This window comes from Hippocampus guttulatus, chromosome 20 (assembly GCF_054856545.1).
Source record: "Hippocampus guttulatus isolate MCC_2025c chromosome 20, RoL_Hgut_1.0, whole genome shotgun sequence".
NCBI classification, from domain to species: Eukaryota; Metazoa; Chordata; class Actinopteri; order Syngnathiformes; family Syngnathidae; genus Hippocampus; species Hippocampus guttulatus.
The window spans coordinates 8,058,268-8,082,482 of NC_141280.1; the positions used below are offsets into that span (position 1 = coordinate 8,058,268).

The window sequence follows — 24,215 nt, forward strand, 5'->3', positions numbered from 1 at the left end:
AGAATTTGCCATTCAAGAAGTGATTCGTTAATCCTCCCGCTCATTGTCAAGCCTTTTAAAAGAGGATTATTGCCGAGTCCCTCCCTCTACGGCCTCTAAATTAACTGTCAGTAAAATAGCAACATATTCCCACGATGGAGTCAGTGCACTGTAAAAAAAAAACCCAATTTGAATGCGGGTGTTCATAATGAGTCAATTGCGGAGAGGTGGTCATTTTTGGGGAATAACGTCTTCTCAGATGGAGGCCGCTGTGCAGCAGTGCGTCCTTTATCTGGAATGCTGCCAGCATTGCACTCAGATCCATTCTGAGGAGCCGCACGGCTCAGGTGAGTGGAAAAAGTTGTTTCGTAGATGAGTGAATGCGTTTTTTCTTTCTTCTTTTTAATGTGAGCAAATGGGAAAAGAAATTCGATTCTAAGTCCATATAATCTAGCCCCGCCTCCTTGTGCCATGTCCTCATTGTCTTTCAGGCTCGCCAATTGGCAGCGTCTACAGCGGAAAGGAGCTGCGGTACGCCGTGGTCGTCCATTCCTTGTGCGTGTTGGGCAAAGTCCTCCTCTACGCCAATGGCCGGAAGCTCTTTCCCATCAAAGCGGCGGCGCGGAAAGGTGAAACCTTCCCGTTGCGGCTTTCTGAACATATCAAAATTAAAGAAAGTAATCGATAATTTAAAAATGACTTTGACACCCCTGATCTATGTCCTCAGAATTACAGCCCCTCGGCAGAAAATATTCTCAGATTCCTGTTCATGAAATCTGATTTATCTGCCAAACGAGCGACTGAATCTTAATTAATGTTCCTGCATTTTCTGCAGTGTCGCTTTGAAGAAAAACCAAACAAAACGGGGGGGGAAAAAAGTCCTGTTTTGGAATATAAGGATGGAAACTTTCCCCGCGGCCTCATGCATTTACAACCTATAAACTCACGAATCATGACGCGGCCAATTTTTACATAACAGTCCAAGCATCCAGACGGCTTAATCAGTCGTAATAAACCGAACCTCTGACAGACGACTCATTGTCTGCACCCGCAGCTTTATTGAGGCCGTATCATGGTATCAAGCCGCGCTCACCTGTGACTGATCGTTTTGTATTTATTGATTCCAAAGAGGAAAGACAATCTTGACATTGGATTTGCACCTCTGACGCAACCGATAGTCTTCACAACTAGTGATTACAAATATTGCGCAGTCAGAAATACATTTGAATAAAAACACACGTTAAAAAAAATAAAAAATTATATGCACCCAAAACATTCAATAAAGCAATTTATTTTTCCAGGTGAATAAATTTATTTATAGCAATTTATTTTTCCCAATCTATTTCGTATACCAGCCTCTGGAGCTCCTAAAAAGTACACCCGAGGCACTTTATATTGCTTCAAATATGTTTGAGAATTGATCCCGTTATCAACGCTTGACGCGCAACTCCATTTTAAAGATGCCACATCACCTCAACCCCACCCGCTGTAAAAAGGTGTGGACGAAATGGCCTCATGCTTGTGGAACTTCATTTTACGCCTTCAGACAAAGTACAAGTGAATTAATCATAACCCTGCGTTTTAATTGTTGTTCACCGAGTCATTTCCTTTTTCCAGATCCAGTCACTTTGACGGACCTGGTGGTGATTCTCATCAACATCGTGTACCGACATCATCAGCCTTTGTGTAGCGTTAGCTCACACGCAGGTGCGTGCACGCGCACACCTTTTAGCTAGATATGACAAAGAGTGCAGCGAGCAGTCGGCCAGTGCGGGAACATCGAGACCCCTTTGCAGCATTCCTCGGTGCTATCTTTTATCTGGTAACCTTGTCCTCAGCCTGTCTCCTGTTGTCTCCCGACAGGGCTTGTCACCTGTCGTATTCGATTCCCACATGAAGAGAGATCCCACAAACAAGAGTGTGCCTCAAACTCCTTGACTGAACGTGGCTGTTTGTTTTTTGTTTTGTTTTTTTGGTCAGAAGCGCTGTGCCCAAGCGGCCTGGTGATAGCGACGCTGAGCGCCATGTGTGAGAGGACCGAGTGCGCTGACCAGTGTCTCCACCAGGCGCCTGTCGTTCAGACTCTCATGGCGCCCGTCATCCAGGCCCTCAATGGAGGCCAGGTGACTTTATGGAATTTATTTTCTTTTCTTTTTCATTCATTTCTTGTCTGTTCCCCAAATCCTATACAGTGGTACCCTCTACTTACAAACGTCTCTTCATACGAAATGTTCAAGTTGCGAAACGCCACAACGGGAAAAATATTGTCTCTTGTTATGAAAGAAATTTCGAGATACAAAAGGTAAAAATACATTATGAATTGCTACTCACAGCACGAGTTTCCTGAACGCAACATACTTCTAGCTCCTCTGCCATTGGCTATTACCTAGCATCTTCCTGGCATCCCATTGGCCAAGAAGGGACCTCTACCGTACGTGTCTGTGTAGATAGATGAGTGTCGATGCAGCATCCGCGTGATTCCTGAGAGTTTTACGTGAATGTAAATCACCCAGAAAAAGTGTTCACCAGTCAGGCGATCGCTCACTAGGCTGATGTTTGCCTTGGACATTTTCGAAGGATTGTTAAAAGCCGACAAAAGCGAACGTCCTTGGATCAGTTCTTGACAAAACGCCAGACAAAAACCACTTCTGAGAGAGAACACGAACTAAAGAGGGCAAAAAAAACGATGAGGACGCAGTTAAAAGTTAAATTTTTGTTCTTTAGTCTTTGTTTTTTACATTATACACAACTCTCATTTATTGTGCAATAATCTAATTGTAATGTGTATTTGTTACATATTTGAATACATTTTTACACTTTAGAAAACATTTATGTCTGAATTTTGGGGGGGCTTGGAACAAATTAGGGCATTTACATAGAAAACGCATCTCTACGAAACAATTTTCTGGTGAAGAAATTTCTTCCAGAACCAATTAATTTCATAAGTAGAGGTACCACTGTATTTGTATTCGTCCACCACCTTTTTTTTGTCCTTTCGCATCCCACATTGAGGCATTGAGAATTGTTGCCTGAAAACAGTGAAACAGGGCAAGATGTAAAATCCTCATCAATTGCAGAGATAATATCCATTTTTATTATATTAGCACTATACTTTTTAAAAAAAATATTGTATGCAGACCAAACTGAAGTGCCCGGCAGCCACCCTGCCTCTAATCGCGGACGTCCTGGCTCGAATGGTCAACACAGACAGAGGGTTAGCTCTCTTCTTGTATGACAAGAACTTGCTTGTGGGCCACAACGAAAGGTGAGTCATCAATACAGCCGTCAATACGTTTTTCGTGATACAGTATTGCCAACGCACGGGCTTGGTAAATGTCAACGTCTTGAGTCAGACATCAAATTAAAGGTCTCAATAAGAGCTTTCCAGATCACGTTGTCTATTTATCCTCAAATAATGATGCCACGGGTCAAAGACTTTTCACGTGATACAATATAGGATTCAGCCGCCATGCATGTTTTCGGAATGTGGGAGGAAACTGGAGTACCCGGAGAAAACCCACCCAGGCTCAGGGAGAACACGCACCTTTGCAAAGATAAGAAGGCACATTTTTGATCGACAAGGTTAACTGGATACCTCACAGTGGCAATCGAAACTGAGCATCTTTTTATTTTTTTGTGTGTGTGTGTGTCTGTAAACGCGCATCTCATTTGAATGTTTATAAATGGAGTTCAGTGACATTTTCCAGTAAAAAAAATAAAATGTTTTTCACAATGTGAGAGCATTTTGGCGAAACGGCTCGTGAACTGAAAACGACTCATCAAGAGCGTTCATTTGATATATTACTCAATATGTCTTCCCGCGCATGCATTTTTGAGCTTTGCGCTCGAGAACTCATTCAAACGCGGAGGAGCTTGCACTTTGGGAGTGATTTTCATCCGCCTTGTCGGCGTGATGAATTTTTACACGAGTCGCCGTCGCGCGATGCATGCAGAGCGTCGTTAATAAAACAGCAAATTTGACTCTGAGCTAAACTTCTGTTTCCACTCTGCAGAAGCACCGCCGCTCACGTGCTGCTCCGGTTCACGCTTGCGCTGCTCGAACGGGAGCTCTCGGCGTCGAGCGAGGGAGAAATCCTCTCGCTCCGTGCTGTGTGTGGGTCCTTCATCTCTGTGTGCGGGCAGATGTACAAGACCTGCGAGGGCCTGCAGGTCCTGGCAGCATACAGCCTGCACAAAGCTGCCGCCACCGCCTGGAGGAAGGTCCGATGCCACCGACCCTCATATCCTGTCCGCATCCAAACACTGAATTCCTTTTTTGGTTGTTTTTTTGCAGACCAGTTCTTTGTCTGAAAGGATTCCGACCCCGGTACCTGAAAACAATCTTGCAATGTCTACGCAGAAATTGCGACATCTGTAAGAAAGCACACAAGATACAGGATGTAGTCTTTACAATAAGTCACATATTTGGCAAGAGAAAAATCTCACAGCCGCCAATCAAAAATGTCACCAAGTGTATATACTGAATTAATGGTACTGATCATTAATTTCAGTTTGAAATCCGCACAATTTTTTTTCCCACCAATCTTCCAACTGGAGGTGCTTCAAAATATTCTTCCTTAACAACGATCATCAGAAACTCAGTGCATTCATAAATCATCTATTAATAACACACTTTTGTTTTGATTTTGAATTACTTAATAACATTTAAAACGCCCCTGACAGTGTTGGTCTTCAAGCAAGCTTTATTCTGTTTTAAAGGTTGTTTAATTATTATTATTATTTTTTTAAAGATACAGCTCCTTCATTACATTTGCTGGACCTAATATTGTGACCGCTGAGCTTACATTGACATTTAAAGGCAATCTTCTTGATGACTTATGCCTGTTGGATGGCAATAAAATAATTTTCAATATCCACGCTGACAGTGTGGCATTTTATTGCATTTATTAACTTTCTTAACTGGACCTAAGTTCTGCTGATTTTTTATTTTTTTTTAAATCATCTATTCATACTTCTCAGGCAAATGTGGGAAGAGACATTGCTGGATAGCCTGCTGAACTTTACGGCCACACCCAAGGGCGTGCTGCTGCTTCACCAGACCGGTGCCATGCAGGAGTGCATCTCACATATGTTCTCTCGCTTTAACAAAAAATTGCAGGTAAACTAGCTTAAAAAAAATCCCCATATGATGTGATCAATATGTGACAATAAAAAAATAAAAATAAAAATCCTCAGAGAAAAAAAAAAATGTAGACACGCATAGAACTGAAGAAAGCCGAAGTAATAATCCTTGTTGGAACAGATATGAGCCCCAGGTCCTCTCTCACCATGATTTGCACGCACTCACGGCCAACAACGAGGCGCTCTAAAGCGGGCACACCAGCATACTGAAGGGAAGATGCATTTTTGGGGTGTGGGCATAGCTAGCATATTTTCACCGTGTTGTGTATGAAGAAACAAATCTCTGACACGGCTCTTTGAAGCAGCACTTGTTTGAACGTTTAGAATTACAGTTCTAATGCTCCTTTGTGATAGCCCATTTATGTCAAACGTTGACATTAAATATTACTGAGTTTTTGCGCTCCATTTGCTGAGTCTCGTCGTCATAAAAGCGGTTGATCCAAGTTAAAAAATAAGCGAGCCGGATAAGGTTTCAGGCTTTGCACTTGTGGTAATCAAAGTTTAATAATTTCTTTTTTGTCCTCTTTAGTATTCACACCGTGTGTCGCCAGCTATGCTAATTCCGAGCACAACTTTTGCAAATCGCTTACCCTCACCCACCGCTTGCACTTAATTTAGCGCCATTGTTTAGTCACGCTTGTAATTGCTTACCTTGTTTGGTTTGCACTTTAATTAAGGAGCGTGATTATTTTTAACGAACCAAGGGCCAACACCCACACTTGAAACCTGCCGTGTAATTAAACGCTCCACTGATACGTTTTCTCTCAAGTCTGTTTTCAAATACATGTCATTTGCCCAAATCTCCCTATTTATTATTTTTTCTTTCAGGTGAGTCGTCATGAGAAGTTTGGCTATGGTGTCATGGTAACGCAGGTGGCAGCCACGGGGGCAGGCGCGATGGCTTTGCAGCGCTCAGGTACGACCGACCACATTGCAGCTCGTAGGCGTGTGTGCCAGCTTTGTTTCGTCTGTCCAACAAAGTTTATGTTTGCAGCAAGAACATGCTGCAGACACTTCATTTGGCAACACATGCCAGATGGTGTATTTCCACTCCAGTCCTGTAGGTGGCGGTAATACTGTAAATATGGCAAAAACAAAAACAGAGCTATTTTGATTCTGAGACTGGCCTGTTACAACTTGTAGCCTGAACCCAGTGTCATGGTAACACAAAGCAGTTGTACACCCAGCAGTAGAGAGGGCGGGGTTCGCAGTGGCTCATTTGCGTGAAACAGGACCGCCCCTGAAAAACAGGTTTGTTAACCGTGGCATAATGCTCCTCAGACACAATATGCCCCAATTCCTTGTGTTGTCATGTGCCAGGATATGTGGGGGCCCTGGTTCTGGAGCTGTGGTCGGCGCTGGAGTGCGGCATTGAGGATGTCAGGGTGGTCCGACCTGAACCCACGTCAATGGAACCCATCGACAGGCGCTGCCTCAAGGTGCTCATAGTTAACTCCGTGGCTCCCAACAACTGTACCGCGGCTGGAAATGATCTAATTGCACCTAATTGATCCAACAATTATTATTTACAGTAATCCCTTGTTTATCGTGGGGTTTACGTTCCAAAAAGAATTTAAGATAACCTTTATTTGTCCCACATTGGGGAAATTTGCAGTCTACAGCAGCAAGATTCTGGGGGGTAGAGAAGAAAAAAAACAATGTTGCATGCACAAAATAAATGTTTCAGAAAACTGTACACAGTATAAATATAGATAAATATATAATTTAATATATATTAATTTTATTTTTAAAAATAAATAAATAAACCCATCATAAGTGAAATCCGTGAAGTTGCCATGACCTCTGTTCGAGCGAAGGATTACTCACTATCTCTGCTCATCTGTTATCCAGTGACAAAGACTGACATGCACAGCAAACAGGATGGCAGAAGGTCCTGTTAACCTGTTTTTCCGCCATTCATAAAACAGAATCGTTGCTTTGGGTCTAGCAAAACAGGCCCACATTTCACACTGACAAGTACATTTGGGAGTAAGTTGAGACAAGGTCAGTCTTATATCAGAGTACAGTGAACGCCCCACGCTGAGGAAAACGATCCACTAAAAAGAACATTATAAAATATATTTTTTTTTTTTAAATCAACAATCAATCGCTTAATCAGTCAATCACCCACCTTCTGCCATACATCCACACACGCGCACACATATATGAGGATCCGCCACCGCACGCTTCAAACACATTAAAAAATGTCCATTAGATATATGTAAATTAAAACTGGCTTTTTAATGTCTTTGTTGGCAGCGGTTGTCGCGCTCACAGTGTAACACCGACACATTTGCATGTCCGAAATATTCGTAAGCTTTGTAAGAACTATTGGTAAGATTGACCTCATGCTTCTGAATCAGGTTTAAATGGTATTTTTGCTGTGGCCGTAATTTGTGATCCTTGTTTTTGACCCGATTTGGTTGGGTCACTCTCTGCGTGTACTTGCAGTCCTTCCTGTCTCTGGTCAACTTGCTGTCGTCCTCTCGGTCCGTGTGGCAGCTGCTGTTTGGACAACCTTTGGCCAACAAGAGTGAATACACGCTGAGGGAAGTGCCAAGTTCTGTGCCTGTGAGTGGGCTAGCACGCGGGTACACACACAGAGAAGAGATTGTCAAAAAGCAAAGAAAAAAATGTTTTGGTGCCATCTTGTGGTGGCATTTGTGTGCTCAGGAACTATGGTAAAGTGATTTGAGCCATTTTATTTATTCTGACAGTAGTCATGCTTTGCCGGCACTCATTACAGTTGTCTACAGTTCCTCTTTCATCCACTTGAGTGCATGTGTGCGCTTTTCACGCTCACCGGAACTGCAACATACTTGTTGCTTCTCTCTTAAATCCGCACACATACACGTGCGCTTCCCGCCTGAAACATCGTAAATGTGTGACTTTCACGGCTTCCCGCTGTGCTCCACAGGACTTGATTGACAGGCTGATTGCCGTGAATTCCACCGCCAAGATCCGCTCGCTTTTCCACTACGAGCAGTCGCACGCGTTTGGCCTGAGGTGAGAGCCCCACGCATCACAAAACAGCGGCAGCGGCACGCCAACAAGCTCACTGTTAATTGACAGCGCGCCGCATTCAGGGATCCTCGAATTGAAGAAACACAACATCCACGTATAATCATAGTGTCACGGCTCTTTCTTCTTTTGCTATCCAGTATATGAAGTCGGTCGACTTCTAAGTTGCAATTTCAAAGTAGAGTCACCAAATTGGCTCCCCGCTTGATGGCGCTTTTCCTTCGTTTTGACTTTGGAGGCCCCGTTTTATTTTTTTTGCCCATCTCGTGTTCGGCTGCTGTCTTTTTAATATGCTGCTGTTGTGTTGAAACATCCCATAAAAGTAAGCCTCTCGACAAAGATGAAGAGCCCAAATGTCTTCTCCGCTTGCTGCCATGGCAACCGGCACTCGCCCATTGCCTGCATCGATCGCTACGCCCTCCCCGCTGGTGATGGATTAACGCGTGGCGAGTGTGCGCGTGCGCTGGCGCGGAACGTAAATTTGGCCGTTACGATGTACTTATTTATTTATTTGCACGGCGCACGTAGCGAGGATGAGCAATGTCATTTAAAAGTAGACGTCAAAAGGAAATTATCAGTATCGTACGCTCCAAAGGCGCTCAGCCTGTCTTGGGATACCAGACCGGGACTCTCACAATTTAAAAATGATCCCATCCTACGCGCAACAGCCTCAAGTGTCTGGATTTTTAGCGGACTTTTTAAGTCAAGCATACGCTTGCAAACATAGCGTATGATTTGAAAAGTTAGAAGTGTTGGCTTCGCGGAGCCACCGCAAGATATCCGGCAGACTTCTGAGTGAGGGGAACACGTAAGGTCGGCTTCCGGAAGCATTGCTTTCAAACGGGAGGAGGAGAGGTCGTCGAGCATGACAAGCTGGGCAGCCTCTCGCTTGGCGGCTGTCAGGCGGACTGAGAGTGCGTGTCGGTCAGGCCTCCGTCCCGCACTTTGGCAAATAGGAACAACGGCGTCTTGTATGCTCACGGGGACACATCATTAGGTACGCTAGCTCTTCAGATCCGATGGAAGAGGGAAGGCTTGGTGGTCAACGCCCAATAGATAACACAGACAATCCATTAGATAAAGTCGTGTTTTGTGTTTTAATTTGATGTTGTCCATTCACGGGGTCATGTGGCGAGCAAATGTTATTTCTCTGTAGCGTACATGCCGCAGTACCAAGCGGGTCAGGTGAAGGACTGAGAATGTTGACGGGGACCCCTTGTAGTTTGAGCGTCGAGTTTTGTAAAGTGCAAAGCCCAAGCGTCGTCGTTATTACGCAGCTTGTGCCGAGTCTCAGCAGAATGCTTAAGCCGGGCATCATTACCAGCATTTGAAAATGAACCATGAAGGCTTCTCGCGGGGATTCCCCGCACATTTTTCCTTTTTTTTTTTCTTTTTTTATATACAAAGCTCGCGAGTGAAGCTGCCGGAGAAAATTGGCTTCACTAATCCGCTTCCCGGAGACATTCATGACTCGTCGGAAATCGACAGGGATTGTCGGCGTGAATGGTACCCGGTCTGACACTTTAGCGCAGTTTGTGTGACATTGTGCTGCCGCTTTACTTGTCTATCGCTCTGTGCCAGGACTTCGTGTAATGTCCTTTTTTAGGACATTTTACCTGATCCCATATCAAAGTGGTGCTGTGACATATAAGATGAATTTGATCTCAAGTCATCTTTCCTCATTAAAATGAATCGAAATGCCATTAATCCCTTCCAGTGTTACCCCCTGCAAAAAAACAGCACTCTAGAATATTCTCATCAAACACTATCATAACAAGTAAGGCCCAGTCCTGACATTTGGTCGGAAAAAAAAGAAACGATTAATCTGCCGATTAATTTAGAGTCGTGTGGAGAAGCGTGTAATTCGCGCAGAATAACGTTCTGTTAGCCACGCAGACAGTCTTGTTCAGCGACTGTAAGCGACGCAATAAACCGCAGTAATGGAAGAGGATAAAGAATATATGCCTGTGATTATTATTTTATTCTCTCCAAAGGGCGTGAAATTCTGTCATTGCGTGTTGTTTGCAGACTGCTCAGCGTGCTGTGCTCCAGCCTGGACTCCTTCCTGCTACTCGAGAGCCAGTACAATATCTGCGCCGTGCTGCTGCAAAGCCAGAGGGACAACGCGGCTAACCGGAATGGCGGTGATGGGTAGGAACTGACCTACCATGCATATAAACCTCTAGTCAGTCCGTCTGTGAAATGATATAAAAGGCGACAGGAAACAATCGTCACTGGGTAGCTTTGTAGTGGAGTTGACTTTGCCATTCATGGATCCGCTTTAGATTGTTCGTCATCGTTTCGCTTGCGTGGACACATCACTCGAGCAGAGTCCACTTGTGCATCCGTGTAAAAGGTTAGTCGCGGAGGGTCGCGGCGAACCGCCGGAGCACGCGCAGCGCAAATGCCAAAAGCTCAGCAGGCTCACCGCTCGCCCGGTGAAGGCTTTGTGTGAAACATTTGGAGGCTGCCGACTCTGACGTTTTGATGTGCACGAATGCTTTTTTTTCCCCTTCTACTCACCCTGAGGGGGCTTTGCTAATGCAGGACTAAAGGTCTTTGTGTTACACAAGGTACTGACTGAGTCATAACGGGTGTTCTTAGACATGCTAAAACACTTGCTCTGATTTTCTCGCACAACTCAAGACTCAATGTTAGCATCTGCTCCTTGCTCGTACGTCAAGGCAGCACTGTATTTGAAACGTTTTTCGATACACATTATGTTTTTGCTTCCAATTTCACCGCTGTAATGTGACAAAACCCTTTTTTTTTAAAACTTAACCAGAGCCAGGCGGGAGAAATTGTTTGCCTGCCTTGTCACAGATAAGATGCAATAAAGCGGACAGGAAGTTGGAATGTTCCAAGACCATCCGTCATACTAATGACGACTGCCTTTAGCCGGCCCATGTACATGTAAATGGCCTCGAAACGACGACTCATGTCAGAGCGCCGGGCGACATGACAGCTTGTTCATTTCTACGACCCCCCCCCCCCCCCACACACACACATATCAGCATCATCTTCACGATCCGCCAAAATACTGTTTTTCTCCTATTTGCCGCCTTCTTCACTTCAAGTGAACCCAATTGCGGCCCGCCACAAATTCAAGGTACGTCTTGTCAGGCACATTTCATTTGAATGCGTGTCGTTCTATGAGCCGCTCCGGATAATCACCCATGGCCAGTGTGAGCAGACCTTTGCAAAAGAACGCATCGTCTCCTCCTTATTGCCAATTTTCCAAGTCCAAATTGCTTCAGAGGTTGGAACGAAAGCAGTTAGCATTCAGCCTTAAAAGGCATTTCATATTGGCGAATTCACAGATCCGGCGAGAGGCATTAACACCGAGCTTCCCTCACGCCACGGTAATGTACTGCAGCGGCTCTCATTTATGGTTTTCATTCTCCGTTCAAAGTCTGTAATTGGACTTTTCACAGGCACTTTTTTTTCCCCCGTTAAAAACTCAGAATGGCTTCGAAAGGTTCCAGAGAATTATTCATCAACCGACATGTTGAGCAACGCGAGAGCAGACCAAGATTGACAAACTATAGGAAACGTCAGACTGTGGTCAGGACAAAAAAAGCATTGAGAAGTTGAGACAAAGTGAAATGTCGAGATTTGAGGAGTGAACAAGGCCAAGAAACTGGCAAACTTAAAAACCAAGACTGAGAAAGTAGAAGCCTAGTTCAGACCAAGACTGAGGAAGTGAAAAAGAAAATTGAGAGCCACTCAATAATTTGATCTCATTCAGTACCAGCCAATTCTGGACCAAGTCTGAAAAGATGTTTAAAAACGTCTTTGGGAGTGAATGAGATAACACAGCCAAAGTGAGATAAAATCAAGACCAACATTGAAAGAAAATCCAAGACCAAGACTGTGAAACTATCCAACCGAGGTGAGCCCAAGAATGAGGAACTGTTCCGAAATCTTTTATTCATCAACAATATGAAACGGTGTCTCTTCTCTTTGTGTCGTGGTCAAAATATCCTCTTCTCAGGAGCTTCATTTTAGACAACGCATCGCTGGAGAGGAACCACACGCTGGTTCGCGTCGCTGTTGTTGGAGGCCCATCCGAGAGGAGACTCCCCCCTCGGGCCTTGCAGGAGGTCAGCCTCAACCGCCAAAAGACAAATCCACTCAATTGTCTCGGCTATTGGTGTTTCCCACTTTTTTTTTTTTTTTTGTGTGTGTAATGACAGAGAACAATTTGTTATTGGGGATTGGTTATCAATTATTCAGTTCTCATCTCAGCGAACAGAAAACAGGGTTTCGTTTCAAGCGGAGGTCACAGAGAGGATATGACACATTTCGAACAGGGAGGAGGGCGGTTAGGGCACTCCGAAGGGAGCGTTCGCGTCAAATTTCACGGCTCTTCTGTTTATGCCTCCTGTTGGAAAAAAGGATCAACTGTGATTTTTTTGGGGGTGTGAAGTTTTGGGAGGGGCTGGGGGAGAAGATGAGGCGCTTCCTCTTGTACGTTGCTTGGACTCATCGTTGACTGATCAACACAGGCCTAGGGCGCCCTCTTGCAGTTTAATGTGAAAATAACATGTGAAATGAGATAATCATTTCAAACATAAGTCGCTCCAGAGAATAAATCTCCCCCCTCCCGGCCAAACTATGAAAACAAAAGTATGACTTATAGTCTGGAACATACGGTAAATAAACGATTCTCTCCACTCTTGTGAATCGGAATAACATTGGCTATTTTCATTTTTGACGGGAAAACACCAGTTTTGAAAGACAGAGGTTGCGCAACATGTTTTATAATCTGAGGCTCAGGCTGAGGGAACCAAAGACCAAGGAAATTTGAGGCAGAATCAAGATTAAAATTTCAATTTGTTACATAAAAGTGGAGATGAAGGACTTGGGGCTTTTCACAACTAGCTGTCTGCATTCTGTTTTCCTAGCAATCGCCGAATTATATGCAATTAGTTGTGTATTCTATTCAACTTACAGGTCGCCGGCTAATCGGCTGTTTTCAAACAGAGTCTTGTTTGGTCTCCACGTATCCCCGTGTAGGGAGACGATCCCCATCCCTGGCCCATGTTTTGGTCATTCCCTCCACCCACCTGCTACACTTTGGACCCACCAAAAACCCAACAGAACCCGCTGGGTGAGACTCCCGTCGTGTGATTGGAGCCGCTGCATGAAGAAGGGCGTTGACACCCCGCTTTCACCGGCCAGAACCTGAGCTGCGTGACTTCCTGACGTCCCCTCGAAACGCGACGACGGAAGACAGCTGGATGGAGACGTGCCGCCAACTTTACCGTAAAGTTATGACAGCCGGGCACCACGGCTTGACCGCCACAGGTAAGATGATGAGGACTTTGCGGCTTCATTTTTTTTTTCTTTCCCCAAAGCTGTTTCTTTGCCTCTTTATGTGGTCGTGTGATTTGTGTGTGTGCTTGCATATGCTTGTTTTCATGTGCAGTGCTGGCTGACCTTCTGGAGAAGGTTGTGTACCATCTGTCCAAATGTTCCGCGGAGCGCTTCTTCTCCCCGCCTGAGCACAACAAAGGTCAGTGAGTGCCACGTGGCAACACGCCGGCTCAGCCGGCCCGCTCCTTCTTCTTCTTCTTGACAAGTCGGACGTGAGAAAGGTGGCTAAAGGGCACCGCGGCAAGGCACGCATTTTGTTGTCCAGACACCTGTGCTCTTTCGCTGCCTGCCGCTGCTGATGCTGTTATGCGAAGACAACGTTACATGCCTTGGAGGGAAAAGGAGATTCTGCGGCGGAGAGGTGGAGCGCACAGAAGTAGAGAGAAAATGACACGAATACAAACGCATTCTTTGAAGCACTTTTAGTAACCGGCACAACGAAGCACCAAAAAAATGCAATATGAAATGGATTATTTGACCTTCTGTCATATGAAACCAGTGAGGGCTGTCAGCGGGTTACTGTTTACTAGCCAGCGGTTAAACAACCGACCGCACCGATGATGATGTCGTTAATTAGCGCATCTCCCAGCTCGAATTCCGCATGCTTGCATTTCCCAACGGCACCTGCCTGCTAATTGCAGACTTCTCACGTCGTCCGCGGAATTTTCACAAATGAAAGTCCCGATATCCAGCATCTGTGGTCAACTTTGCATGGACGGACGGCGGGGGGTTTGTGTGGCCACTTCATTAGGTACACCTCCACGTCTCCTGCTAAACAAATGCCCACTCAGGCCTCAGTTCTTACAGTCGATCCCTGCAAATAACAGCCCGTACGTGCGTGCGTGCGTGTGCGTCTTGGCTCTTAGCCCGGCGCCTCAGCCCGACTTGAGCACTCTCATTTTTTGCGCTGAGAGCAGACCAGTTTGGCGAGCATTAACCTTTTGTCAGTCAACATCAGCCCTCCTCGCCAGCCGCGCGCTTGGAGGCGGACGCTGCTCTTTGAAAATGGGCCGCCACACCCAGAGCAGCTTTTTGACGTGGCGTCTTATTAGCGGCGCGGCGCAGGAAGTCCACAACACTGCAGACCTGCTTTGCCATCCATTTGAATAGCTCGAAATGAGCTGCAGCTATTTGATGCTCTTTTGAGGGAGGCCAGCCCAGTCAGAAAAACATTGCAATAATCAAGCGATCATGTTGTAATTTGTGCTTTTCCTCCGCTGCGAAGCAACGCCGTAATAAGAGCACTTTAAAAAAAAAAGAAAAAAACGTTTTCCGCAATGGCCGGAAACCACAAAAACAATTTTCACCCTAAAACGTCACCCTCCCACCCTTTTATCGCCTTGCCTGCGCACAGGTCCGGGTTGCGGATGCTTTCCGTTCATAAAGCCAAAGGAGCTTGCCGTGCACTTGATGCGTTTTTATGGCCGATGCCAGTTAGCGTCGCTCGGTGCCGATTGGATGAGTCCCAAACGGATGGGTTGTGACACATTGATTTCCGCTGTTGGGCCTCTAAAGCAGCGGGCAGTGATTCACTGCTTGTGTGTATTTTGTTTTTTTGTAATTGTCATCACAGCACACGAGGCGAGTGCGGACGCTGTAGCGCTGTCACCTGTGGAAATGCTCGGCATGGACATCTGCCTGAGGTATCCTAGCGCTTTAATTTCGTCTACATAGTGTTACTTGAAGGCACCAAATGCTCATGAGAAACCAGCGCCCCGCCAAATGTGATCCAGTGATTTAAAAAAAAAATCGATATATTTTTTTGGGTCATGCTTGATTTGCTTTTGCGGGCCACATAAAATAATGTGGCAGGCCAAATCTGGCCCCTGAGCCTTGACTTTGACACCAATGCCCTAAAGGGAGTGCTTGAGCAAAAAAAAAAATTGCCCATATGCTAAATTTTCCGCGGGGAGGCGCCACTACAAACACACCAGCACTCGTTGACTTTTCGACCGCTCGTTTGGTCTGTATGTTTCCAGCTCTGTATTTCATTTTATTTTTTCCCCCTCAGCGAACATATAAATCTGAAATATTGGCATTATTTGCTGTTAATGACGTTTTAGTCATGAGACCACCTGCGAAATGGAAGGACCTAATTGCAGCGATGTTCCTCCACTTGCTATAGACATATTTAAATGTACTAAAAGGTACTTATGGTGATTCAAACACATATTCATGATTTGTACTGAATATATCGTTTGAGCACATATCCTTTTTTAAAATTTTTCTCCTCCAGATACGGCGTCGCTCTCAAGCTGCTCCGCCAAGAAGATGCCGCGAGCCACCTGACGCTCCTTATGAAACACGTCAAGAATTTCCTGTCCCGGCGGAGGCTTCCAATGTCCTCGCCGCTGCGTATCCTTTTGACAATTATTAGTTTGAAGTTAAAATATAATTTTCACAAGTCTTGTGATTTACTGGGCTAACCTGGGACCTCTTGGGTTGAAAGGAAAGAGCTGTCAGTTTTGCAAGGAGAAGAGAGGGGGTTTCAAACACAGACGGGTTAGGGTTTTGAGACTGGTTGAGGTTTTCAGTGCGGGCCCTCATGTCAGAAATGAATCTCAAGTCTGGTTTATGGTTGCAAACCAGGTTGAGGATTCGAAATCCCAGTGTGACTTTCAAAGTTGGGTTTCCCATCACGGTTGTGAAGCTGCGTTGGGTTTTGTACAAAGTGATGTTGAGATTCTCATGAGAAGAGGCCATCCTATTAGGGTTTTTATTTTTTAAATGCCTTGATGTGGTTGCATTTGGGATGAAACCTCTTTCTTTCGGCGGCGCTGCACCTCATTTGGAATTCCGTGGCAAGTTGACAGCGCATTGTAGATTGATGAGGCAGTCGGTCGCAGTCAAAGTGCTGTTTCGTTGTTTATTTGCCACTTAGCCGCCGGCGTCCCCGCCAAACAAAACGCCGCTTTTGTCCTCCTTATTACATTATTTGGCAGTCAAAAAAAATGATCAGAACGCAAAAACAGCCCCGAGATCCCCAGGTTGACTTTTATACACAAGATTTTCAAGCCACGGTCCCCGTTTTCCAAGTTTCATGCATGGGGTTAAAGTTTCAAACACAGCTTCAAATTTCAACATGTGGTTCGGATTCCAGGGGTTCAAAAATCAAATTGAGGTTTCAAACAAGCGTTGAGGAGTTAAAACAGGGCTTCGAGTGCGGGGTTCAGATTTCAACATACGGTTTCAAGTCTGAATTCGGGTTTCAAATTCACACTCAAGACCGGGGAAATTGTTTCAAGCAGATAAACCGACAACATTTTGCCTGTTGATTTTTTTTTTTGGGGGGGCGGTGGGATTCAATTACTCTCCAGTCATATATCGACAGTCTGCATTGATAAACATGCACTTGATTTTGCAATGACGATAATAACGCTAATCCTTGAGTCAGCATGTCAGTCACTATCCAGGAAGACTATCCCGGCCACGATTGGTTGACGTCGACGGTCTTCCTGGTGATGTCTGGGGACTGGCGGCGATCTCTGAGGCTGCTTCGCCATCTTTCCTCTGTGCTCACTTCTGCTTTCATTTGGCCAGCCAACGTACACGCGTCGGTGAGTCCCCGTTTTCGGAACCCAGTGAAAGGCCGCCGATATATTTTGGGCACCTTGGCTGCAGGTGAACCTTGCTGTCCGAGTGGCCGAGTCGGGAATGTCCCCGCTGTACTGGAGCTCGGCTCACTACGTGGAGATGCTGCTGAAGGACGAACTTCCATTGGCGCACGCCGCCTTCCGGATGTCCGGTTTCACCCCATCGCAGGTCATGCCCTTTTATGTGTCCTGGTGTCCTGCCCCGGTTTCCTTCCTCAGCCCCCCCCCATACGCCGTCCTCCGTTGTCTCCTCGCGTGACAATTCAGGATCTCAACACTCCAAAGATGACAACTTAACATTCAGCTCGTCTTCCTGCTCTTTAAGCCCCCTCCCCGGATGCCTCTCCGCCGTCAACTCGCCATCGCTTTTCAAACACTCCCACGCACCTGAGGAGGCGTGCATGCGTGCGTGTGAGAGGAAAAGATTTGTATCAGTTAGACGTACAAGGTTGGATGGAGTTAGGTGAAAGCTAAGCCCCCGTGAAGCTTAAAAGTAGAGTATCAAGTCCCATTAAAGGGTTTCCCAACGAGGGTTTGAGTTTCAAGCCTGGGTTGGGTTTGAAATGAGCGAGCGGCCGTGTGGTGTTTGGTGAATACAAATAAACAGCGAGCATGCGTCCACTCGTCACCACGTCCCATAATCCCTCTTCAATATTCAACACCGCCGCCAGCCAGCCAAGCCTCCTTCCTTCCTTCTCTCCAAATGCTTCCGAGTCAGCACAGTCTTAAATTACACTCCAGACGTGTATGTGTGTGTGTGTGATGTTTTTACTTGTGTATGCTTACCTGCAATATATAGTTGTTAGTGTCCATTTTGTGTTGTGTCAAAATGCAACAAAAGTGAGCACCCACTCTCCCCCCAAGTGAAAATGTCCAATTAGCCATTTCCTCTCAAGCAATGAATCGCAATATTCCCTTGTGGGCGAATCCGAAACAAAACACTCCCAAGTTTATGATCTTGACACACAGATATGCATCCACTGGCTGACTCAGTGCTTCTGGAACTTCCTGGACTGGCCCGAGATCTGCCACTACGTGTGCATATGCACACTGATGGGAGCCGACTACCAGGTGTACGCCTGCCTGGCCGTCCTCAAGCACCTGCAGCCACTTCTGCTGCAGCAAACGCAAGCCCGCCGGATGCAGGTTTTCCTCAAGGTGAGGCACCAGAAACCGAGAACTGTTTGCGAGTCTGTCGTGCTTCATCCCAGGAAGTACAAGTGTCAAGGCGTGAACAAATGCGGCTTACGGAGATGCCGAGTGTGTTCCGGTTTGGCCGTATACTGTCACGGGCGGGTGCTCCGTGTCGGGACTTGGTCGGGTGAAGACTTGAGAATGAATCTCATTAAGTTCTCAGATTGCGTTGCTGAGAGAGACTCGGTGTGCCTGTGCGTGCACATACTGCATGCTCGAGGGTTTTGCACGGTCCTTATCCTGAATTGAACCATTAAGTGTTAGATATTGCGATATCATCTCCTCTGTCCTCATCATTTATGTCTGTGGGAACATCGTGAAGGCCGGATTTTTATATATACACGCGCACGCACACACTAGATATTACTCCCGTCTCACAAGGAGTAATATCTATATTTCATCCAAATTAAATATTTAGAAGGCAGACAACGTGTTGGAGTTGTTCTAAGTCTGCTCAGAGGAACTTAACCACTCAAATGCTGACTAACCACCGTGGGGCGTCGATACTGAGCCGCGGGGGTTGCACACGCACCGCTGCGAGAAGTACGAACGCGGCGGTGGGATGTGCGCTCACTAGCTGCGGGAAATCTGATGTGGGGAAGTTTGTATGCACAGCTGTGACAGCAACAGTTGTGTTCGAAAAGCATCGAAGCGTGTTGAGAAAATGTAACTAAGTTCAACATTTTAATGTCCCTGTACCGCAGATTACAGTGCAGTGGTTATAAAAAGTTCACACACCCCTGATGAATTGCCACTTTTTTTGAGATACCGAAAACAAAAATGAGATCAAGCTAAATCATCTTCAAATCGGGGGTTTTCAAGATGTTTTATGAAATCGGGAGATAGCAGTTAGCATTTTGCATGTACGTTCGTGTTCAGTTGTAATCGGCACAATGTTCACTTTGCCTTTGCAGGAGGACCCTATCCAGGGCTTCCGGTTCTGCGACTTCCTGGACTTCATGCAGCTCCTAGAAAGACGCTACCGGAACCTCGTGCTCAGCGACATGAAAAGCATCTGCAACCCAGACCTGTAAATGCAGAGATTGGAATGCTAATGTAAGTAGCATTTAGCTCAGCACGTCTGCTGCATACGAGAGAACGTGCCTTCCCTTCTGGACATGTGATGGCACCCCGTGAAGTTGAGGCTTCAGTTTGTGAGGGAAAAGATGTTTTTGGCCCCCCTGCAGTCTTTTGATTTTGAGCTACTACTGTACCAGGAAAAACAACATGGGGACAAACCAACACTATCGATTCGCAAAAGAAAATATCAATGGACATATTTGGATCATCTGCCCGACAGTGAGGATATGCGGCCTCGTTGATCATATAAAATGTCTGTGTCTACCATTTCTAGGCTCATAAAGCTCCCAAGTTTCCAAGCATTCTTCAACCTTTGACGGAACGGTATCGTTACGCAGAACCGTGAAGGTAGCGTGTCGTACTTTTTTTTATTGTCGTCCTTGGACTCATGTCGCATCCCACGTACGACATGGCAGCCGCTCATGATGAAAGATGCATGAGGACGCTTGCATCACGGCGGTAAAGCCTCATCAGTAACCACGCCATCCCCTCGGCCATCTGATGTGTCTCATGCACGGCACTGCCAGGCGGGAATCCCAAATGAGCTGGCCGCGTCGCAGCGCATCTTCATCCGGGTCTCAATTTAATGCCAAGCGGTGCGTGAGGATTGGTCGCAGGGGCGCTGCAAGGAAATTAAAGCGGCGTCAATATTTCCGGCCCAATGGGCATGATCATGTTTTGCTCAACGTAACGTCGGTGAGCCAGTATTGATCTGTTATTGTTTACATGCTGAAAAACAATCATTTGGGAAAGGTGCTAGTTATCTTGTCATGTGTAAATGCTTTCATTACTAGAGCACCAAAAGTGAGATGACATCACATTTGAGAAGCATTCCCTCGACCGTTGTAGCGATATGTGCTGAGGTGCTAGCAACTATTTTAGCCAGATTGTTATAGCAAGCATGTATCGGGGGGCCCCAAAATTGAACCCTGTGGAACACCTTACGACAGAAGAAAAATAGAAGTCTATTACATTTTTCTGAAATTACATTGTAATTTTATACTTTTACAGACACTAATAATAACCAAATGGAATCTAAAGAAATAAGCCGTCCGTTTGTGCATCATGATGAATTCATCGCAGCTCCTTCTGGTGGGCGCGACTTAAATCAGTCATGGTGACAAATTAACATCTCAAATGCTGTAATAAATGCCTGTTTTTGTATGGCAAGTTTTTGCTCTCAAGTCAAACCAGAAAATCCCCCAAATGACGGTTTTTATCTTGAAAAACGCAGACATCGGGTCACTTCTATCTCAAGGCGCGAATTTATTACTGTTTTCTTAGAAGAGGCTCACAAAAAGTAAGGCCACAACATGGTGCTGGTGCTAATGCTGCTGTCATGTGTGGACCTTGTTGCGCAGCATAAATAAGTTTTCATTCAGTCATATATTTTTTTTTTGTTGCTTTATTGACTGAAATGTGAACAATTTGCTTCTTGAATATCACCAGGCTGACAAAATGCTGCGGGAGCCCGTTTTCCAAAACAACCAAATGTAAATCAGTATGCAAATGTCAGACCTGCGTATAAAAAAGAAACACCACCACAATCATTTTGCAAGCGCGTTGTCAAGCTGACTGGAACGCATGGCTGCTAATGGCTTGACAAGCAAGCACAAAAAGAATCAAACATACTTTTTATTCTTTGCTTTCTTTCTTTTTTTTTGCCAGCCGCTGTGAAAAAGATGCACGCAGTGTTTTATATTAACGCTAATGTATGCAAGCTGGGAGCCTCTCCAAGAAAAACAAAACACTTTTTTTTTTTTTTTTTTTTTTGCATGGAAATGACAAAACCTGCCAGCAGTGACAAAAAGTCTTTCACAGAGGTCCGAACAATACCGAGACAAAAAAAAGAAGACTGTAATCATCAGCTTGTCGGAAAATGAAATGCCATTTCAAATAATCCCTTTTAATCACTGCTGTTAATGACTTCAGTCATTATCAGACCTTCAGAAAAGGAAAGGACCTGCAAACAATACCACAAAAATAATTATTTTGAAATTACTCGTTGAACATCTTCATCAGAGAAACAGCGAGAGAATTTAATAAAACAATTTTATGGGCGTAGGTTTTTTGCTCTGGTAATGTTGCATCTCCCCCCACACCCTCTCATAAAAGTCTTTGTTCTTATGTGATGAATTTGTTTTTCTAACTCGACAATTTTTCGTGGTCAACAATTGTATGTTTCTACAGTTCCACAACTCTGTTTACGTTTCAGCTCCGCACAATTATGGTTCGTACAATTGTGTTTATGGTCAAGTAGCGCATGTGGTTGGTCATCATGCACGTCTGTGGTCAAAAATTGTGGCCAACAATTGTGTGTTTATGATCAGCAATTGTATGTTCACAGTCAAGAAATTTGGGTTGGAATTTTAGATTCTGGTCAACTTTTGTTGCCAACTGAGCGTTTATCGTACATGCAAGCCCCTCTATACCGCATTCCAGTCGGCATTTTGTCATTTGCTGCATATGGCAAACGGGATCTCATCTCGGGAGTGTGACCCACATTCTTTGCCGTCTCTCAACATCTTATCCAGTGTCAACGTCAAAACACTTCCCGAGGTTTCCTCCGGGTGGCCTGGTGACGTTTCCAGCGGGCTGTGGATGGCGAGCGTGCGACATCCGACTTTTTGGTCTTTTTTTTTTTTCCTTCCATCCCAACAATTCACTGACGTTGCACCAGCTGACGCAGTGCTGGGGGACGGATAACCTTTGTGAGACGAGAAGCTCTTTTATGAGCGGAGACAGTCTTGTGTGTGCCACTGACTTTGCTATCAGTGTGCTTGAGTGCTTTTGAAACGGAGTAACAAGCTCACTCCATTGCGCCATGTTGAGGGACTCGATATTCGGCTATGGAAAGCTATTTGAGCATTTCTTCCATGTCGCTGATATCTAGCTAAACATCCAGGAAGTCAATTCAGCGCACTACTAAAATGCGAGTGAAGTATTATATTAGGACTAAAATTGACAATGACTCAAATTTTGTTTTTTTTTCTTTACACAGTGCCGCAGCATTTTGAGCATTAGCATCACAAGTCCACAGTTGCCATATTATTCAGCATTAGCATTTCAAAGAACTTAAAACCGCATTTTTTAGCATTAGCATCTTAAGTCCAGAGACGATTTTCTTTATGACCTCAGCCAGCCTTTTTGCCATATATATATATATATATATATATATATACACAGTATATATAGCATTCAGAAGTTCACAGAGCGCATTGTTTAGTATTGGCATTCCAACTGCTATGCATTTAGCATTCAGAAGTTGTGTTTCGTGTTAGCATTCCATCTGCGCAAGCAACATTTTTCTGCATTAGAATCGAAATATATATTTATACTTACATAAGTTAAAATAAAATAGTTTGCCATAAACACATAATTGTTGGCTTCAGGCATGTAATGGTTCACCACATTTGCTGACCATGAACATATAAGTGTTGAGCATTAACATACAATTGATGCACATAAACCGACCATTGTTGGCCAATAAACGTACAATTGTATTTTCACGGGCCCTGAGTTTTATGTTTATGGCTCTGAATTTTATGTTGATAACCAACAATTGTAAGTTTATCCTCAGTTGTCTGTTGATGGTATTAGTTGCGGGTGGCAAATAATAAATGTCGTTATTTGATAACTACTTGGCACTGCTTTTTTTATTTTGGCACCACTGCTGATATGAAGCAACTCGTTCATACTAACATAATGTGCTGGTTATTTTAATTCGTAATTAGTGTCCAGAAGCTCATTAGCGGTTGCGGGTGGGCCGACTTGACCTTGGTAAAGCTTGCACTTTAGCGATGATAGCACTTAATGGCGGACGTTTTTTTTTTTTTTTTTTTAATATTTAGTGTTGTGCTGTTGTTGTTAATGACGATCCTTTTCAAGGCAACTACGACCGGGTAATTAGTGATAATTAGCGCAATGAGGAGACCGCGAGGTGTCGTAGCCGTGCTTATCTTTTAAGCCTCTTTTATATCCCGCGCACGGAAATTTTACAAAACAGAACGGCTACTCGTGGCAATGGGGAGATCATGCGAAGAAGAAAGTGGCTCATCGCACAAGGTTCTCTTTTGTACTCTTCTGTTCACAACTTTGATCAGCGGTTGTAAAGTTGTTTCGAATGTTTCAATCAATAATTGTGCATTTATGGTCCTTGTTTGTCGGGCCATCAATTTAATGATGTTCATCACTTGTACGTTTACGGCAACTATTCTCATGGGTATTCAACAATGGTATGTTTACAGTTAACAATTGTATGTTTATGCTCAGCAATTGTATACTGTATCCCAGTTTCTGTACAATCATTCCTGTTGCTTCCAAGGAATAAATGACAAACGCAAATATTCCGTTAAGCATTGTTGCCTCTTTATCTTTCTTTTTTTTTTTTTAAATTTGGGTTTCGTCTCCATTTATCTGTTTTGGAAAATCTATTGTTCTCCATCCGCTCATCCTGCTTGAGCCCCCCCAGCCTCATCTCCATTCGACATGAAGGCAGAACACCTCTGGGCTTCAGGGACTCCCCCATTAGCATTTCCATTTGCCGCGGTCAATATTTCCCACCATGGAGCTTATTGTTCTGGTGCGCGTGGAAATGGGATGACGTCGGGGTTTGCTGATGAAAACCGTGCGGGAAAAGGTCATGACGTTGTTAATAAAGATGTTGGGGAAATTTGCATTGACACAAGGATGGGATTCATTTACAAGGACAAAAGTTACCCACCTGCTCTCCCCATCTTTTCTGGAATTACATCTTACAGCCTACCAGGAGTCTTGCAGAATGAAAATACTGCATTCTTTGACACGTTCTTCCCGAATTGCATTTGT

At 44.8% G+C, this 24,215-nt stretch overlaps 1 protein-coding gene across 2 annotated transcripts in view; it reads left to right on the forward strand.

Annotated features, from left to right (window-relative positions):
• The window catches only part of LOC147187874 (protein broad-minded-like), a 27,380-nt gene extending 3,637 nt beyond the window's left edge, over nt 1-23,743 (forward strand). For both annotated transcript variants that reach the window (XM_086100250.1, XM_086100251.1), the window contains 23 exons: nt 239-326; nt 471-608; nt 1,597-1,686; nt 1,960-2,102; nt 3,117-3,244; nt 3,993-4,200; nt 4,274-4,353; nt 4,960-5,098; nt 5,950-6,037; nt 6,442-6,560; nt 7,573-7,692; nt 8,039-8,127; nt 10,171-10,293; nt 12,137-12,245; nt 13,162-13,255; nt 13,327-13,452; nt 13,574-13,660; nt 15,095-15,164; nt 15,758-15,876; nt 16,924-17,078; nt 17,143-17,283; nt 18,084-18,272; nt 19,223-23,743. In XM_086100250.1, coding sequence (XP_085956376.1) covers nt 239-326; nt 471-608; nt 1,597-1,686; nt 1,960-2,102; nt 3,117-3,244; nt 3,993-4,200; nt 4,274-4,353; nt 4,960-5,098; nt 5,950-6,037; nt 6,442-6,560; nt 7,573-7,692; nt 8,039-8,127; nt 10,171-10,293; nt 12,137-12,245; nt 13,162-13,255; nt 13,327-13,452; nt 13,574-13,660; nt 15,095-15,164; nt 15,758-15,876; nt 16,924-17,078; nt 17,143-17,283; nt 18,084-18,272; nt 19,223-19,342 — 2,763 coding nt within the window. In that variant the 3' untranslated portion in view covers nt 19,343-23,743. The remainder of the gene's footprint in view (nt 1-238; nt 327-470; nt 609-1,596; nt 1,687-1,959; nt 2,103-3,116; nt 3,245-3,992; nt 4,201-4,273; nt 4,354-4,959; nt 5,099-5,949; nt 6,038-6,441; nt 6,561-7,572; nt 7,693-8,038; nt 8,128-10,170; nt 10,294-12,136; nt 12,246-13,161; nt 13,256-13,326; nt 13,453-13,573; nt 13,661-15,094; nt 15,165-15,757; nt 15,877-16,923; nt 17,079-17,142; nt 17,284-18,083; nt 18,273-19,222) is intronic.
• Nucleotides 23,744-24,215: the final 472 nt, after the last annotated feature.